At 40.2% G+C, this 20,345-nt stretch overlaps 1 protein-coding gene across 4 annotated transcripts; it reads left to right on the plus strand.

Annotated features, from left to right (window-relative positions):
* The first annotated feature begins 36 nt into the window (after positions 1-36).
* GSKIP (GSK3B interacting protein) lies at positions 37-20,257 on the plus strand. Of its 4 annotated transcripts, XM_069559404.1 has the most exons (4): positions 69-127; positions 2,001-2,095; positions 14,368-14,626; positions 18,488-20,257. In XM_069559404.1, the coding sequence occupies exons 3-4, from the start codon at positions 14,369-14,371 to the stop codon at positions 18,647-18,649; spliced, it is 420 nt and encodes a 139-aa protein (XP_069415505.1). In that variant the 5' UTR covers positions 69-127; positions 2,001-2,095; position 14,368; the 3' UTR covers positions 18,650-20,257. The 4 variants fall into 4 exon arrangements, with proteins under 4 accessions (XP_069415504.1, XP_069415507.1, XP_069415505.1 ...); XM_069559403.1 differs by lacking the exon at positions 2,001-2,095 and having other exon boundaries at positions 37-127; XM_069559406.1 differs by lacking the exon at positions 2,001-2,095 and having other exon boundaries at positions 45-127; positions 14,342-14,626.
* The last annotated feature ends 88 nt before the right edge of the window (positions 20,258-20,345 follow it).

The raw sequence follows: 20,345 nt of genomic DNA on the forward strand, positions 1-20,345 counted from the left end.
AAGGGCCAGGAAGGGAGCAGTTCCGGCTCCGAGGGGGCGGGGCGAGGGCGGGGAGGGCAGGGGGCGGGGCCGCGGGTCGGTTCCAGACTCCGGGGGAGGGAGGAGACGGAGGACTTGGGACGCGCAGGTGAGCGGGTTAGGGGCCGGCGGCGGGCGTCTGGCAACCGGCAGACCGACCGGGCGGTCTTCGGGGATGAGCCGAGGGCCTTCTGTGGGGGACGGGGCGCGGAGAACCAGGCCGTGAGGGGACGCCTTGCAGAAGGGGGTCCTGTGCCCGGGCTGAGGGGGCTCTGGGGGCGGCTCTGGCCTGGGCCGTTCCCGCTCACCTTAGACTCGGATCCAGGAAACGGGCGCTCGGGGCGCCGCCGGTTCCCTGGGGAAGGGCTGCAGCCTCTCGGGAGCATCCCTGCCCTCCCCCACCCTCAACCCTACCCCCAGTTATTGACCAGTGCCCGTTGTCAGCAAGTTATTCGTCGCCCGCCTCGTCCAGGTATTGTTTTCCGAAGCTTCCTCTTCTCTACCGTCTTGTCTGGTGGCTTACAGCTTCCAAGGTGCTTTATTCATCCCTCGGTGTGCTACGCCAGCACACACCCAAAAACTTGAGTTTCCGAGGCGTTTGTGGGCAGAACCGCTTTCTCGGATCCATGCCAAAGCCTGCCGACCCCGCGGAGACCTGGGCAAAAGTACTTGTGCTGGTGTGGCAGTCTGCGCAGTCGTGTTTCTGCCTTTTAGGAGGCAACTCCTGCAGAGGCGGAGCCGACTCGCAACTTGGTCCACCCCGAGGAGGCCTGCGTGTGTCGTTCGGTGTTCGGTGGCCTGAAAGCCAGGTGTCCCGGGTTAGAATCTTGTGCCGGGTACTTGTTAGCCCTGCGTTTGTTCAAGAGGCCCCTTGAACCGGCCACCGCCCGCCCTGTCTGAGTCTTTGCCAACTTTAAGCGTGTTGTTATTGTTGTTCAGTCGCCCAGTCGTGTCCGACTCTTTGCGACCCCATGGACTGCAGCACGCCAGGCCTCCTTGTCCCTCACCATCTCCCGAAGTTTGCCCAAGTTCATGTCCATTGCATCGGTGATGCCATCCACCTTCTCATCCTCTGACGCCCTCTTCTTAAGCATATTAGTAATATCTTATCTCCAGAGATTGTTAGGATGCTTAAGCGATTTCCGTAGGGTCCGGATTGTTGTTTAGTCGCTCCCGTCCCTCTCTTTTGCTACCCCATGGACAGGCCCCCATGGACTGCAGCACGCCAGGCTTCCCTGTCCATGGGATTCTCCGGGTAAGAATAGTAGAGTGGTTGCCATCTCCTCCAGATCTTCCCGACCCAGAGATCGAACCCACATTGGCAGGCGGGTTCTTGACCACTGAGCCAAAATAATGGGAAGATACCCATTATTTTTATTTAAATCAGGAGTAACATGGAAAAATGTGTGGTCACGAGCACAGACTCGAAGAACTGGAGGAAGTAAGATTAGCATGTAAAAATGAATGTATGAATTAAGAAGGTACAGAGGAATTCAGGGAGCTATGATCTATAGTGAAAGGGGCATTCCTTTATTCAGTAAATATTTATCGATTGTCTACTGTGTGCCAGGGATTGTTCTGGGTGCTGGGGGGTACAGCAGTGACCAGATTAAGTCCCTGCCCTCATGGAGTGCTTACATTTTATTGAAGGGAGGGGAAGCAAACAACAAATATATGCAGTAGTAAACGCTATAGAAAAAAATAATGGAGAGGAGATAGATTTGCCACTTCTATATAGGGAATAAGGGAAAGCCTCTCTTGTTTAACAGGTAACATTTTGGCAGAGACTTAGGGAAAGCTGGGGAGCAAGGTAAGTGATGCCAGGAAGAGTTTTCCAGGCAGGGGGAATAGAGTGCAAGGCCCTATGGCAAGAGATGCTTAGCAAGCACAAGGAACATCGGGAGGTAGTGAGGGAAAAAGGAGAAGCTGGAGGCTTGGGGGTGAGAGGGCAGTCTCTATAAGGACTTTCCCTTTTTACTCAGTCAGTGAATGGATTTGAGGAAAGAAGTACCATAACCTGGCTAAAGTCTTCACAGGATCGTGCTGACTGCTGTGTTGAGAATAGACTTATATGGAGGTAAGAGGCCCAGAGATGAAAAAGCAAGGCCAGTGTGAAAGATATTGCAGTGATCTAGGACATCTCTTGTGGCTCAGCTGGTAAAGAATCTGCCTGCAATGAAGGAGACCTGGGTTCTATCCCAGAGTTGGGAAGATCCCCTGGAGAAGGGAACGGCTGCCCACTCCAGTATTCTGGCCTGGAGAATTCCATGGTCTGCATAAGTCCATGGGGTTGCGAGGAGTTGGACACGACTGAGTGACTTTCACTTTCCGGCAGAAGTGACAGTGGCTTGGATGAGAGCGGTAAAAGTGAAGATGGGAAAAAACAGTTGGATTCTGGATATATTTGAAAGATAAGAAACTGTACTTATAAATAATTATAATGCTTCCCATAAAAGGAGAGTAAACAAAATAATAGGAAAGTGCAGGAGCCAGCCTGACAGGGAGTTAAGATTTGGGGAGTTTTGAACCAGACTTTTGATGAATGGACAGAGTTTACTTTTCAAATTGAAATGTTAAATAATTGATTCCTTTTTGGAATAGAGAATTACATTAGACTGTCCAGAGAATGTGTGAAATTTCAAATATCAGAATAGGAAAATAAAAACTGGGAGATTTTGTAAAAACAAACATACTGTTTTCAGAGTGTTAAGTGTGTTGCTGGGTCCATTTTATGCTTTCTGGGAGAAATTCAGCATAAATTGTTAAGGTTTAAGATTTGTCCTTAATTCTACCTCTAGTTCAAATAGGGTACAAACTTATCCTAACAGCGTTTTATGTTTTATCACAGACAAAGAACTATCACAAAATGTTAACAGTTGATCATTAATTGAGGTTGATGAAAGTAATTAGCAACCAAACATTGTAATAACAGGTCAGAGGCTACATACCAGAGGCTGAATGGTCATGACAAAAAAAATCATCCTTGCAAGGAATCCATGTTAACATGTAAAATAAAAGAAAAGCTGAGATGATTTTGGCCTTGAAGACTTGTGCCTGTGGTGACAGGAGTAAGATGGTAGTGTTCCGTGTCACATGCTTCTCAGAGCCGTAAAAGGCCAAAGCCATAGCCACTCCACACACTGTAAAGAGCCTTGGAAGTGGAAGTGATAGTCAATCAGTCGTGTCCAACTCTTTTGTGACCAGGCTTCTCTGTCTGTGGAATTCTCTGGGCAAGAATACTGGAGCGGGTTGCCATTCTCTTCTCCAGGGGATCTTCCCGACCTAGGGATTGAACCCAGGTCTCCTGCATCGCAGGCAGATTCTTTACCAAATGAGCTACCAGGGAAGCCCAAGGAGCCCTGAACTTGGAGTCAAAGAGCTTCGGTCAAAGGTCAATCTTGGGGCATCGCTGGTGGTCCGGTAGCTAAGACTCCAAGCTCCCAGTGTGGAGGGCCCAGGTATGATCCTGGTCAGAGAACTAGATCCCACATGCTGCAACTAAGACCTGCGCAGCCAGATAAATATTTTTACTTTTTAAAAAAGGTCAGTCTTTCTTCTTTAAAGATATGTAAGTGCTTTTATTTTTAATGTATAATAGTTAACATAATATTTCTTGCTTACTGTGCCCAGTACCATGCTAAGCGCTTTCCGCATTTTCACTCATTTAGTCCTGTCGGGATCCCTTTAAGGTAGATGCTCTTGTTGGCTTCATTTTGGGGAGGAGGAATGTGTGACTAGAGGGATTGATATCTCTTTCCCCAAGTCTCTGATTAAGTGACAGAGCTGAGATTCTAGCCCTGATCAGTCTGTTCAGAAGAGCCCTTTAACCGTCACACTATGTGGCCACTGCTTGTTCACAACAGGATTTTTCCAGAATGTGCTGTGTGATACAAATGAAAGTACAGTTGACCGTTGAACAACACTGTGGTTAAGGACACCAACCCGCCCAAAATTCAAAATTCACCCATAACTTACAGTCAGTTCTCTAAATATACAGTTGCACATTCGCCAGTTCACTCAGCACAGATTATGTAGTACTGCAGTATTTATTATTGAAAATCAATCTGCACGTGAGTAGACATGTGCAGTTCAAACCTGTGTTGTTCAAGGGTCAACTGTGATCATGATTAAGATACTACATTCTAGCCCTCAGCTGACTGTTGTAATGGCAACTGAAAAATCAAACTTTCTTTCAAAATATAAGTTTCATGTCTGTATACTGCCTTGAAATCATTCTGGCCCTGTTCTTTTATTATGCTGTATATATGACTCTTTCTAGGCCCATTCTTTTGCCATCAAGGAAAAATCTACAGTCTTTTGCTGGCTCTTGGATGCTGTGTAAATTTGTGATGAAACAAAATCTACTAAATTAAGAAGTAGAGAATAAAGAACTTTGTGATCTTGATATCTTGGTCTTAGATATCTTGATAACTAGTTTCATGAGTTCTCCCCAAACTACTAACACAGCCCCCAAATAAACCAACAGATGAAGTAAGAGCTGGTTCTTAAATAATTTATGTATGATGTTATAAGGAATCATTTGGAAATTTTACGCAAGGTGATGCAATGTACCAGATTAAAATCGCCTGTAAGGTATTCCAATTTTTGAAGGTGCTGGCAACAGAATATCGCCCAGAGTCTGGTAGACAGCCAGATTTTAAATGGAAAACAAAGAGGTTTTCTATTTCTCTATCTCTTTAGATATGTCTATATCTCTTTTAGCTAGAATGTACCTTATATTAAATACAGTACCAATCCTCTATATAACCTAGAGGGTTATATAGAAACAAAAAGCTAGCTCCCAGTGTTATCTTGGTTTTGGTGGTTAAGCATTCATTTTTTTAGTCTTTTTTTAGAAATCTCATTTAGTTTCTTGTTTTGAAGGAAAGGTTGTTTATGGGGTTGTAGTTTGGTTGCTTATTTACAGTTTAAAAAAAGTTCTCCAGGAGTATACTTCTTGTTGCCAGATGGAATTCTGCCTGATTCATGAGCTGCCTAATTAAATTAAATCTTAAGAGAAAAAAAACACTTCTCAAGTGAACACTATGTATTTCTTTACCTTACCTTCTTCCTTAATCATCTGAAGCACTTCGCTTGATTTTTTATTATTACTGGGTTGTGTATGTGTGTCTTTGTTGAAAGTAGGGTGCAGAGTAATTTTATAAATGAGTGTATGAATGGAAAAATAAGCCGTTTTTATCTAAATTACAAGTACTGTGTGTTAGTAATGCTGCAAGTGATACTGATTTAAATTTTAATTTCAAAATAGACATCTCAGAGCTCTTGAAAACATTAAATGTTATGTGTTATGGAAAATGAAGGTTAAACTAGCTTTGTTGTCATTGTTTAGGTGCCAAGTCATGTCTGACTGTTTGCAACCCCATGGACTGTAGCCTGCCAAGCTCCTCTATCCATGGGATTTCTCAGGCAAGAATCCTGGAGAAGGTTGCCATTGCCTTCTCCAGGGATCTTGCTGACCCAGGGACTGTCCCGTGTCTCCTGCATTGGCACACGGATTCATTACGCTGAGCCACCAGGGAAGCCCAACTTAAAGAGGACATGGCTTGAAACTGCCATTTGCTATAAAATTTTAGGCAATTTTGCATCAAACTTCATAATATTGTTACTTTAACAGTGATACGTATTTCCAGAAGTGTCTACCATGTTTATCCTGTAGCTTTTTGCCCCATGTCATGGAGCTAACTTAAGTACTATAGCTTGAGAAGCAGAAAGTACTTCTTCTTTGGTTTATTCATTCAGAAAGTATTCGGTGAAGACCTGCTTTATGCCAGACACTGTGCTCATGATAGTCATACCACAGACCTCCATTTGCCATGAAGTATGATATGTACAGAAGTATCAAAACAAATTCTAAGGAAGCAGGATATAGTTAACTCCACCTTACAGTTTTTTAAGTAAAATAGTATGGGTCTTATAAAAATATATAGTAAGCATGTGTCAAAAATATAATTAACTCATTGATGAAACAACAAACAAGATGGTAAAGTTGATTCAAAGGCAAGAGAGATGAAAATCAATGAAAGAAGAACTGATTAAACAAGACTGCAGGGACTTCCCTGGAAGTCCAGTGGCTAAGACTGTAAGCTCCTGATGCAGGGGGCCTGGGTTCAGTCCCTGCTCAGGAAACTAGATCCCACATGCCGCAATTAGGGTTTGCATGCCGCACCTAAAACCCAGTACAGCCAAATAAATAAATAAAATTTTAAAAATAAGATTGCAAAATTAGCTCAAAACTGGGTAACAGGATTCTACATATGGCTAAGATAAAGTGACAGGGACCAGATTTACCCTTCCACCTGAATCAAAACAGTGGGCAGAAATACGTGAAACAATGGTTTTAAGATTTTGGACATTAAGCAGCGAAGGACAGTGATGCCTGGAGAGAATTTCTAAGCATGGCCTTGGAAGGAGAAGCCCAGGCAGAACCCAGGAGTCTGCCTGAATTGAAGATAAGAAGCTAGGAGTCCAGGAAGGCCAGGCAGCTGGGAAAGAGTACTAGATGGTAGAGAGCTTCTTAGTGAGTACCATGGATATATGCAGAGGATCCCCTCCAGTCTGCAGCTAAACAGACTGATCAACAGCTAGGTGTGAAGAAGCTACCCAAAAGAATTAGAGGAATTTTCAGAGTTCAAACAGGACCAGCGATAGTTACAGTTCCTCTCACCCAGAATGAAAAAAAATCTCATAATTCATAGGCCATCAGGTAGAATACCCAAAAAAGGTTTTACCACCACAGTGGAGAAACAACCAGAGGCTAAATCAGTTTTGCTGCTACTTTAAAAAGCCTAGAAGCAGGACCTGAAAGGATCAAGCTTTTCACAGATAACTGCATCCCAGAGCAATGCTCAATAATATTTATAGGAATAAAAAATATATTCAGCAAATACAAGGTAAAAATCCGTGAAGTCTGACATCCAGTCAAAAATATCAGGCATGTAAAGAGCAGTTCAGTTCAGTCACTCAGTCATGTCCAACTCTTTGCGACCCCATGAATCGCAGCAGGCCTGCGATGGCCTCCCTGTCTATCACCATCTCCCGGAGTTCACTCAGACTCACGTCCATCGAGTTGGTGATGCCATCCAGCCATCTCATCCTCGGTCGTCCCCTTCTCCTCCTGCCCCCAATCCCTCCCAGCATCAGAGTCTTTTCCAATGAGTCAACTCTTCACATGAGGTGGCCAAAGTACTGGAGCTTCAGCTTTAGCATCATTCCTTCCAAAGAAATCCCAGGGTGATCTCCTTCAGAATGGACTGGTTGGATCTCCTTGCAGTCCAAGGGACTCTCAAGAGTCTTCTCCAACACCACAGTTCAAAAGCATCAATTATTTGGTGCTCAGCCTTCTTCACAGTCCAACTCTCACATCCACACATGACCACAGGAAAAACCATAGCCTTGACTAGACGGACCTTAGTCAGCAAAGTAATGTCTCTGCTTTTGAATATGCTATCTAGGTTGGTCATAGCTTTTCTTCCAAGGAGTAAGTGTCTTTTAATTTCATGGCTGCAGTCACCATCTGCAGTGATTTTGGAGCCCCAAAAAATAAAGTCTGACACTGTTCCCACTGTTTCCCCATCTATTTCCCATGAAGTGATGGGACCAGATGCCATGATCTTTGTTTTCTGAATGTTGAGCTTTAAGCCAGCTTTTTCACTCTCCTCTTTCACTTTCATCAAGAGGCTTTTTAGTTCCTCTTCACTTTCTGCCATAAGGGTGGTGTCACCTGCATATCTGAGGTTATTGATATTTCTCCCGGCAATCTTGATTCCAGCTTGTTTCTTCCAGTCCAGCGTTTCTCATGGTGTACTCTGCATATAAGTTAAATATAGCAGTATACAACCCATAACAACTAGAAAAACTATCAGTTGAAACTAACCCAGAAATATCCATGACATTAAAACATTTATTACAATTGTTCCACATGTTCAAAAAATAGAGAAAAGAGGGAGACATGGAAATTGTGGTGTTTTTTAAGACGGACCCAAGTAGAAGAGATTAGATACTTCCAAAAAAAAAAAAAAGATTAGAAAAGAATGTGAATACATAGCAACAGAAACTGTTCAAAGTAAAACACAAAGAGGAAAAGAGTAAAAAATGAGCGCAGATAAAAATAAATTTTTTTAAATAAAAACTAGGAAGTTAATTCTAAATTTTAAAAAAAAAACGGTTGAAGATATTATAAGTTAAAGATGTATACTGTAAACTCTAAAGCAACCACCAAAAACATTCAGAGTTAAAAGCCATCAATAGGTTTAAAATAGAATCCTAAAAAGTGATCAGTTCAAAAGTAGAAAAATAAGGAAAAGGAAATAAGGTACAGGTGGGACAGATAGAGAACAAAAGAGATAGTAACCACATCAATCATAGTAATCATATTAAACATAAATGGTCTAAACAGTCCAATTAAAAGTAGAATTATCAGTTTGAAAAAGCAGGACCAAACTATTTGCTGCTTACAGGAAACCTACTTAAAGACACTGCTCTTCCCATTGTCAAGAGCTTAAAACAGCCGATTTTATCAAAATCAGATTCTGTTGCTTTAGGTATTAGCTCCCTCTCAAATTGGGTCATTCACATTAACTACTCTCAGCACTTTCCTTGTTGTAGGCTACCTAAGTTAGTTTGCTTACAGTTCCTGGCACTCCCTGAATTTTGGTTATGCGTTGTTCCCTTCGAAGAATCCTTCACAACTCTCAAGTCTTCTCTGCCTATTAATATCTCTTCATCTGCGCTCATTCAAGCCCAGTTTTGACTGACCTCTTTCATGAGTCAAGCTCCATAGTAACTAACAATTATGTAGTAAATCATGGAATGTCAGAGCTATCAAAACCAGTCAAGAATTTCCTGTTCATTCCCCTTTGTTCTATAAACAAGAAAACCATGAACCCTTTGAGGTTGTATGGCCAGCCCAAGTTTATACATGTTTAGTGGTAAGTCTGTAGTAGGACCAAGGCATATCATTGTGTTCTCTAATTATACATTTCTTATGTTGCATGTATACGGCATTGATATTTATGTACATATTTGATGTGCTTGTCATATATCCCAAATGAGGCTGTGAACTACCAGTAAACGTATTTAATTAATCTTCTAAGGCTTAGAAAAATGCTGGATACATAGAGTCTAAATTGACAAGAATAAAAACTAGAAGTAATTCATTAGTTTTTACCATTTGAAACGCTGGTGGTTAATTTCCCTCCATAGAATAGCTAAGATAGATTTTCTAACATGCTTGTTTCCAAATCTTGCTACTCATACATAAAATAAGCTGAAGTTAGTACCTTATGTCTATTGATTTTTTTTCAACAATGTCAATCCTAAAGGAAATCAACCCTGATTAGTCATTGGAAGGACTGATGCTGAAGCCGAAGCTCCAATACTTTGGCCACCTGATGCGAAGAGCCAACTCATTGGAAAAGACCCTGATGCTGGGAGAAATTGAAGACAGAAGGAGAAGGGGATGACAGAGGATGAGGTGGTTAGCATCACCAACTTAATGGACATGAATCTGAGCAAACTCCAGGAGAGAGTGGACAGAGGAGCCTGGCATCCTGCATTCCATGGGGTCACAGAGTCAGACAGGACTTAGCAACTGAACAACAACAAATTCATTGTGTTATCCACAAGTATTCACAGAGGCCTAGTCCTGTGCTACCTGACACAGTAGCCACTGGCTTTTTAAATTTAAATGAATGAAAATTAAATAAAATTTGAAATTCAGTTCCTCAGTCACTCTTGTAAGACTTCAAGTGAGTAGAAGCCACATATGCTTGGTAGCTACTGTGTTAGCACAAGTAAAGAACTCAAAACATAGAAATATGAATTTAAAGAGAAGGTAGAAATATGAAAATTCATGTTTCTGTGTTTTGATAGGCTAATTGTGGTAGTATATATAAATAAATGCACATATCATGAGGTACCTGCTCCAAACACCTGTAGTTACTGGGATGCGTGATGAAAATGTGGAAGCCTCTCCTCCGGTGCCCCGTCCACAAGGCTCCCTGCCGCGCTTCTGCGGCTCCTGTCACACACCGAGTTCGTGGTGTTGGGCTCTGTGATCACTCCTCTAGAGAGGATCTGGTTGGATGAGCCAGTCACCATCCACATCAGGTAACTGAACAGAGCTCCTGATTCAGGACAATACATAAACCCCTTACCAGCCTCGAAATATTGCTTTTAAATAAAACAGGCGTCCCCAGTACGTTTCTCTGTGATTATGGTGCTGGAGTTAACAGAATACAGATCATGAATCCTGTGAGTAAGGAACCTTCCCAAAGAAGGCAGTGGACTGGACAAGTACTCCTTTTGAAAGTGACTTATGACTGTTCCAAAAAGGAAAGTCAGAAAATGAAGACTCTTTGCCTACCTGTATACTCCTTTCCCTGCTTATAGGATATGGACAATGATAGGCAGGGTAATGACAACCCCCGCCCTGCCCCCGCAAAGATGTCCACGTCCTAGTCCTAGTCCCCAGAAACTGACTATATTACTTGCTATGACAAGAGGAACTTTGTAGTTCCTTAACCCTAAGCCTCGGAGAAGGCAATGGCACCCCACTCCAGTACTCTTGCCTGGGAAATCCCAGGGACAGAGGAGCCTGGTAGGCTGCCCTCTATGGGGTCGCACAGAGTCGGACATGACTGATGCGACTAAGCCTCGGACGGGGAAATATGCTGGATGTTCAGCTGGGCCCACTATAATCAATCACGAAGGTCCTTATAAAAGGGAGCACAGGAGAAAATGGAGGTATGGCCACGACCAGAGACTGAAGCGATGTGCTCTGAGAGCAGAGGAAGGGGCCAGCAGCCAAGAAATGCAGGCAACTTCTGGTAGCTGGAAAGGCAAGGAAACAGATTCTCCCCCGAAGGCTCCAGAAAGACTGCAGCCCTGCCAACACTTTGATTTTAGATTTCACCCTGCCAGAATCATAAGAATTAATTTGTTTTAAGTCACTAAGTGTGGTAATTTGTTAACAGCAGCAATAGGAAAGTAATACACATGTTGATACTCACATTCTACAAAGTTTTCACTAAGCACTTTCTACATAACAGGCACAAAAATATCAGGGTTTCTTTTTTAAAAAATATTTTTGAAAATTTATTTATTGGCTGTGCTGGGTCGTCATTGCCAAGCAGGCATTTCCTTAGTTGTGGCGAACAGTGGCTTCTCTCTAGTTGTGGTGCGTGGGTTTCTCATTGTGGTGGCTTCTCTTGTGCAGCACGGGCTCTGTGCACACAGGCTTTGTAGTTGAGGTGCGTGGGCTCAGTAGCTGTGGCTCCTGGGCTCTAGAGCACAGGCTTGGTACTCATGCACATGAGCATAGTTGCTCTGTGGCGTGTGGGGTCTTCCCAGATTAGGGATCAAACCCCAGTCTCTTGCATTAACAGGCTGATGCTTTACCACTGAGCTACCAGGGAAGCCCAGGGCTCAGGTTTTTGGGGTTTTTTTTTAAACCTCTCTATAAAGCTGTTGAAGAGCTGGGTTATGAGTGCTTTTCATTTGGGGGAGGCTCCTAATTCAGTATGCTTTCAGTTACCAGTAAAGTAACAGGAATTTATTGGCTGCACTAACTGAAAAATGCAAAGACTGGGCAGCATCAGGGCTCGGGCTTAGTTTCTCTGTGCATCTCTTGCCTCTGTTCTCTTCCCATTGTTTCCCTCATCTTGGGGTGTGTACCAGGAGCAGCCGGGGCCAGGTGCTGCAAACTACTCTGCGTGAAAGTGACTGGGAAGATTTCTGTGTGTGAAGTTCAGGACAGTCTTCAAATGGGATTGGGGTCAATCTTGCTCAGATTTCTTGGTTACTCTACTCAATAGGGGAAGGGGAGGTAATATAATTCCCCTTGGAAAATCTGGGTACTATTTGGAAGGGGAAATGATATTGATGAATAATCAAAAGCTTGTCATAACCAACAAAAGATAATTGTAATAATACCTTAAAATAATGATAGGTTAAAATATTATTAACTTGTATAATGCTTCAATATGAAAATCTATCGATTTATATGTATCATCGAAAGTTCTGGATATGTCTGCTCTTTTATGCATCATTCAGAAGCATTTCAGAGAAACATCTAAAAGTTCACAGTCTTGGGAAAGGTGTCTTTCTCTTTTTTTTGCCCCCTTGGTACTAATTACTCCACAACAGTTTGATGACCTGCTTTACTGGCCCGTGCGGATTTCTTACATTCTAGTACTGGAGTCTTCAGCTTTCCGTGTCCTTGTGGTCCTAGTTGCAATGAATTAGACTCTTTAAAAGCTTGGCTCTCGTCAAGCTTTCTCATGTAAACATCTTTTTCATGTAAGTTATTATTTCTGACATCTGTAATTGAGATACTTGATTACTTGAGCAAAATAAAGATGTCTGGCATTCAGGATATTAAGAGATTTATAGTAGACAGGCATGTTTCAAAATCTTCAAACCTGACTTTGTAAAAAAATAAATAAAATGGGCTCATTTCTTATATGTAAAACCAAGTATAATATTAAGGAATATAATGATTATTTCTAGAGCAGGGAGAGATTTTTAGAAAATCAAATATTTTCACTTTCATATATAGTAAGTCAATGTGAGATTTCAGTTATCTGACAAATTCTTCTAGCAATAATTGATAAATTTATAATTAACTTGTATTGTTAGTGACTAATTCTGTCAAGTGTTGTGGGAAACAAGATAAAGGGCCAGTTACAACATATCATTACTTGAAATAGGATTGAAGGATTATATTATTTGTACATTTGCTAAGTAGTTTTTTGAAATAGCTTCACATAGTTTATCATAAACTGTCTTTAGCAAATAGTTTTGACTTTTACAATATGCAAATAACCTGCAGTTATGGAAACTCTAGTCCCTTAAGAGGTTTGCTAATAATTCAGAGCATTGGCCTGACAGTAGAATCACCCAGAAACTCTGAAAAAATACCCAGAAATATCTCCCAGAGGTTTTGATTCAGTGTCTCTGAGATGGGGTTTCTGCCACAATTGAGAACCACTAATTTTGAACATTACACAAGTAGAGCACAAGTTGGTAACTTTAGGAAAAGGGATGGAAATTGTAAAGTAATAGACAAATAGTACAAATAAATGTTCGTTAGCAAGTTGAAGAATTGTCCTATAGTTAGGTCAGTGGATGCTTAATCCATATAAGAAAAATAAAATCTTAATTTACTTTCATAAAGTTTACTGGTGAAAAGAAATTATATCTTATTCTGAAAAGCTGTTTTTATATTCCAAAGCAGTCTCACATTTATTCACTTTTCTTATTCATATATTTTGAATTTTTAACAGTCCTCAACTGTTCCACAAGTCACAGAAGAGAGAGGCAGAAGCAGACTGGCAATAATACTGGATCAAGTAAACACAGAAAATAATATTTTTGAAAGTATAATATATGAGCCAATTCAAGCAACCAGTAAAAAAAAAAAAAAAAAAGGGTGGTGTTGGGACAGTAGGCTATCCACTTGGAAAATAAAGCTATACAGAATAAATTCCAGACCAATCAGAGAGTTAACTATAGAGATAGAGAATGAGAATTCAGAAGATGATTTAGAGGGCTTTAAAATGTAATCATGGAATGGGGCAGGTTGCTTCTTGGGCAAAACCCCAAATCCAGAAGTCACAAAAGGAACTATTGAGAGTGTCCTGTAGCAGGTAAAGACTTAAGCTCTGACTTGAGGCAACTTCAGTTCATTACCATTTCTGTTTTGTTTTGTTTTTTCATAGCTATATGATCTTGGAACTAAAAATATACCATAAAAAATACCTTTTAAAAAAATCTTATAAATAGCCCAAAAGTTGTTTAATCAAAGAAATGCATATTCTTTGTCTCTCACACTGGCAAATATTAAAAAGAGTTGGAAAGGGTGCCATGAAAAAGAACTCAGTCCCTCATACTCTGTCGGTGGAGTATCAGTCATGCAGCCTTTTTTGAAGGTGGATCAGCAGTATCTATTGAAGGTTAAAATGAGCATGTACTTTGACTCAGCAATCCAGTTCTAAATATCCTTCACATTTGTAAAGAAATAGGTACTAAGATTTTTACATTGGCATTGTTTGACATAGCTAAAAATTAATATTCTGAATTCTTACAGTATGGGGTTAACCTTTTGGGAAGAAGTGGAGAAGAGATTTTTTTTTTTTTAACCTATAAGTGTCTGTAGTTTTGCTATGAAAAACTACTGAAAATGGTTTTAGGCAATATTTTCACTAAAAATTGTTAGCTTATTATGATATTTTCTAATAAATGGCAGTTGCAAGGCACAGCTGCTTTTTAATCAAATATTAATGTGTGAATATCTTTTTATAAGCCTGTTTCATACCCGGTTTTCTGCAGAATGGAAACAGACTGTAATCCCATGGAGCTGAGCGGCGTGTCAGGATTTGAAGAAGAGGCTGAGCTTAATGGCTTTGAAGGAACTGATATGAAAGACATGAGGCTGGAAGCCGAAGCAGTTGTAAATGATGTTCTCTTTGCTGTTAACACCATGTTTGTCTCAAAAACCCTGCGCTGTGCAGACGATGTGGCCTATATCAATGTGGAAACAAGAGAAAGGAACAGATACTGCCTGGAGCTCACTGAAGCAGGGCTCAGGGTAAGTCCCTTTTCCCTTTAGAAAAAAAAAAAAAATCTTTACCATTTGATCCAAAAGGTTCAGGAATCAGGGAATGAGAAAGAGTTTTAGGTGAGAACTTGACACCCAGTAGCTTCCAAGATTTTTTTTTTAAAGAAAAATTTTTTTTTCTTTCCCCTAAGAATTTTTTTTATTAATTCTGAAGTCTTTCAGTCAACATAAGAATGGATTTTGGGGGGAAAAAAAAAACAGATTTGATTCTGAGTATTTTGTTGTAACTGTCTTCCCCCAAATAAACTGATTTCTTATCTCTTGCTAAGCATGTCTACCAAAATTATGCATTCTCTACACTGGATGACTTTTTCAGTCATTGTGTTGAATCTTCTTCCACGTCATATAAATATTTCTTCTACTAAAACAACATACTAGAAGGAATTCCCTGCTGGTCCAGTGGTTAGGACTCCACTCTTTCACTGCTGAGGGCTCGGATTTGATCCCTGGTAAGGGAAGTAAGATCCCAGAAGCTGCTCAGCCATACATAGAGAAATAGATAGATCATGCTTGACTCCACCATTCACTAGCTGTTAGATCAGAATTAAGTCACAGCAGAATGCTCTGCCTCCAAATTTCCAAGAATAAATTTCCATTTATTACATGTAAGCTTTTCTAGGCAGAACGACCTCTCTGCATCCTTTAAACCAGAATCCTGACTTTAGAATAATAGAAAGCACTATCTGAGAACAACTTCTCGTTTAAAAAAAAAAATTTTTTTTTAACCTGTGGAACAAAGGAATGGACATTAGAAATGTCTAGTTTAATGTTACTCATGTCTATTTAACTTTACTAATTAACCTTGGCAATTCCCACACAGTCCTGTGGTTAGGACTCAGCGATTTCATAGCCAAATTCAACCTCTGGTCAGGAACTGAGATCCTGCAAGTCACACGGTACATCCTAAATAAATAAATAGCCTTCAAGCTTGGTCAGAAATCTCTGACTTTTCTGTTTCTAAATCCATTAAGAGTAGTTCTCCCAAAGTTGCACAGGATCATGAAGTAGTAGAGTACATGGTTTAAGCAAGTAAGAATGTCATGTGATACATTAAACAAGCATGTGACCATCTCTTTATTTCAGTGGATTCAGTTTCCCTAAGATGTGTGTGAGTCACATGTTCTGTGTATCCCCTGGTGGAGGCTCACTTACATTGAAACCTGAGTTGTAACTACTCTCATTTCCCACACAACTGCATCTTGGCTTTGAGAATAATCCTGGAAATCTTTATGCTTCCCTTCCTAAATCCCTAAGTTTGTACCCAAAACTTGCAGTGTTTAGAAGTGGACCTTAAATAGAAATAGGTAAAGCAAAAGTAGAAATAAATAACCCTAGGTAAATTAATTTTCTCTGGCACTGTTAAATTCTGGTGAGGTAGGAAGGTTTTGTTGACAGTTGGAAATCTTTGTGAATTTGAGTGACGTTGGGTGAGTCAGTCAGTCTGAGTCCCTGCTTCTTTATCTGTAACTTGGAGGTTTAAAACAAAAGCTGAAAAAAGTTTTGGGGGACGTTATGTGAATAAAGTTTGCACAAAGATCTGGGTCAGTTATAAAACCTGGCATGTAGGTACTCAAATATTTATTTTTTTTCTGTCTGATTCAGTTGACATTTATTGAGTAACTATCCTGTGTCAGAAATTAGACATCAAACCATGTAAATAAGACATGATCCATGTTCCCAGGAAGACCACAGATATCAGGGGAAAGAGAGGAGCAAACAGAATCATAGTACGCTGTAGACTGGACTGAGACAGGGCATGGTTCCACAGTGGTGCAGTTCATCTTCCTTAGGTGTCTGCCTCTGCTTTTCATTAAAAACAACAGCACTGCTTCTGTTTCTAGCATAAACATGCATCTCCTATGGCTTGAGTAGATGTCACAAAAATTTAGAGTTTGTATGAGGAATTCACAGGCTTTAGTAAAGTCAGCAAAACTGACGTTGATTTTGCCCTACACTGTGCTGGTGAACCAGGGTATAAGTCTTATAATCTCGTTGGAAAAAAAAGCTTTAGCTGTGTTTAAAGGAAAAAACAAACAGGAAAAACACACTCACAGGTTAACATTTCCTTTTATCTCACAGAATTGAGCAGATAAGTCATGTATTAGTAACATGAAACTGGCATTTCTAATTATAACTAATTATAAACTAATTATAACTAATTATAAACCAGAATTAAAACTATAAGTAAATTTTACAACTCTTTATTTTTAAAAAAAAGCCCAAATCACATAAATAATGATAAAAGTATGAACTAATAGGGACTTCCCTCATGGTCCAGTGATTAAGAACCCACTTGCCAATGCAGGGGACACAGGTTCCTTCCTTCATCCAAGAGGATTCCTCATGCCATGGGACAACTAAGCCCGTGTCCCACAACTACTGAACCAGTGTGCTCCAGCTACTGGAGCCCAGGAGCCCTAGAGGCTGTGCTCTGCAGCAAGAGAAGCCACCACAACGAGAAGCCTGCATACTGCGCCTGGAGAGTAGCCACCGCTGACTGCAGCTAGAGGAAACACACAGCAAGGAAGCCTCGGCACAGTCACACAGAAATAATTTTTTAAAATAAGAATAAAAAAGCCCCACGGTGTTATTAATTATAGTGAATATAATTATTATAGTCTTTATAAAAAGGCCCTCAGTATATGTAGAATTAAGTAGAAACATGTTTTAGACTATGAAAATGAAATTCTGTTTTTGTATAGCTTTTTCAACTCTGTATTTTCAGGATCAGTTCAGTTCAGTCGCTCAGTCGTGTCCAACTCTTTGTGACCCCATGAATCGCAGCATGCCAGGCCTCCCTGTCCCTCACCAGCTCCCGGATTTCATTCAAACTCATGTCCATCGAGTCCGTGATGCCATCCAGCCATCTCATCCTCTGTCATCCCCTTCTCCTCCTGCTCCCAATCCCTCCCAGCATCAGGGTCTTTTCCAATGAGTCAACTCTTCGCATGAGATGGCCAAAGTATTGGAGTTTCAGCTTTAGCATCAGTCCCTCCAGTGAATACCCAGGGCTGATCTCCTTCAGAATGGACTGGTTGGATCTCCTTGCAGTCCAAGGAACTCTCAAGAGTCTTGTCCAACACCACAGTTCAAAAGCATCAGTTCTTCAGTGCTCAGCTTTCTTCACAGTCCAACTCTCACATCCATATATGACCACTGGAAAAACCATAGCCTTGACTAGACGAACCTTTGTTGGCAGAGTAATGTCTCTGCTTTTCAGTATGCTATCTAGGTTGGTCATAACTTTCCTTCCAAGGAGTAAGTGTCTTTCAATTTCATGGCTGCAATCACCATCTGCAGTGATTTTTGAGCCCAAAACATAGTCTGACACTGTTTCCACTGTTTCCCCATCTATTTGCCATGAAGTGATGGGACCAGATGCCATGATCTTGGTTTTCTGATTGTTGAGCTTTAAGCCAACTTTTTCACTCTCCACTTTCACTTTCATCAAGAGGCATGTTAGTCCCTCTTCACTTTTCTGCCATAAGGGTGGTGTCATCTGCATATCTGAGGTTATTGATATTTCTCCCGGCAATCTTGATTCCAACTTGTGCTTCTCCAGCCCGGCGTTTCTCATGATTTTCAGGATCAAGAGTAGGTAAATCAAACCTTTTAAATTTTGAGAAAAAACTGGTGAGAGCATTTTGCTGGTGATGTTCCTTATTTTATAAATTGCTTAAATATTATAGGTTGTATGGATATTTAAAATGTGTATTCTAACTATTAATTGAGAAATGCATAATGTCATTAGAGAATGACCCATGTAAAAACTTGTGTTTTTTTTTGCTTTCTGTACCAAGATGAAATCTGATTATTTAATTTTTCTTGTAGGTGGTAGGGTATGCTTTCGACCAGGTGGATGATCATTTACAGACTCCCTACCACGAAACAGTCTACTCCCTGTTGGATACGCTTAGCCCTGCGTACCGGGAAGCATTTGGAAATGCGCTCCTTCAAAGACTGGAAGCTTTGAAAAGAGAGGGACAGTCATGACTAAGCTTTTTTTCCTGTTAGAGGGGGCTGCTGCTGGTACACAAGGTTGACATACAGCTTGAAACTGCTGCATATGGTCATAGCAGAAAATGCATCTTTGATTTTGTATCTTTTATTTTTTTTGCTTCACATGTAGGCTTTTGATTGATGATTGAATTGTCTTTCTTAGTTTCTGATTCATTTAGGAAATCCTAAGGTCACTGCTGTGACACCATCATTAAGACATTCAGATTTCTTCATATAGTGTCTCTGCATTTCAGAAACCTAAGCAGTATTTCATTTGCTTATCGCAAGACTGCCAGCACTCTCTCTTACTTAGGAAATTCTAGATTTGCACAGTAATAGAGGAAATAAAATGACCTAACTTCAGACTTTGATTCAGCTCGCTAAATCAGGGGTTTACTACTAGCTCAGACTAACTTTGTAGTAATTATCTTGCTACTAGCCTTATTGGAAACAAATTATCAACTAGTTTCCCCGGCACAAATTTTTAAATTCACTGCTTCATTGAATCTATTTATATTATTAATATGGACTGATAAAAATGAGTTCATTATATATTACATAGCTAGTATTTACATGAAACATAGGTACTGAAATAGTACTGTATTCCTTGTTTGCAACAGCCAGCCAACGAAGAGGACAAACCGTTAGCAAATGAATGTAACAATTACTTGTTTCCAAGATATTTAAGCACATAAACAAATACAGGAACAGGCTCCATTCTCTTCCTAACAAAAAGCATCTTCAGCGTGTGTGATTTAAAAGAAAGGAGATTCTGATTTCCTAGAAAATGATATTTTGGCCTGTGTTGATTCTTCTTATGAATGTTTGTTTACATGATGTACAGTATATATTCAGAAAGTATTTTTGCTTCAGCGTTTACTTTGTATGATGTGGTGCTTTGGTATTCCCACAGCACCCCTCCTTCCCAACAGATGTACAGTGTTCTGTCTAGATGCAAAATCTACAATGTCACAGGAGCGCATTGTATAGGTTTGAAACCAAAGGATGAATGAAGCATTCAGAGACTTACTATTTGAAAAAGGGAGACTCTGTATTTTATATTTTACTACAGGTACTAATATTTATAATAAAATAAACTATACCATGCTGCTACATCTTTTCAAGTACATGTTGAATATTAAGAATTGGGAAGTTGTTTTTTTAATACTAGTCAAAGCAGCAGCTATACAAATGTTGAACTAAAATTCTGCATCTGGACATATCTTCATAATTTGTCATTTGAAGACTTTTATAAGTCATTATTAAACAGTAGTACTTTTAGACTCTTGAAGATCATATAGACCAGAGCAAGTTTAAAGTTTGGTTTGGGTCATTATTCATTGTCAGAGTTCATCGGAATGCTTAAATTATGTTTGACAAATGAATATTCATCCTCAGCTTTATTTTCATATGCTTAAGTGTTTGGGGAATGAAGTCTAACTTCAGCTTGAACTTTCTCATGCTTAATCTCAGGCTAAATGTAAAGGGTATTTGTACAGTTTGAATAAAATTCTGTTTACTAATTTTGAGTTAAGTATGGAGAAAAGTGATTGTATGTTTAAAGTTGAAAGTGTTCATTTTGTGATAAATATTTGATTCCAAGAGCTTCCATTTTTGAATTCCATGTTGTTCCATTTCATTGTGAAGTGATATTACTATGAAAGAGCAACAGAGAGAGAAGACATTAATA

This window comes from Ovis canadensis, chromosome 18, assembly GCF_042477335.2.
Source record: "Ovis canadensis isolate MfBH-ARS-UI-01 breed Bighorn chromosome 18, ARS-UI_OviCan_v2, whole genome shotgun sequence".
NCBI classification, from domain to species: Eukaryota; Metazoa; Chordata; class Mammalia; order Artiodactyla; family Bovidae; genus Ovis; species Ovis canadensis.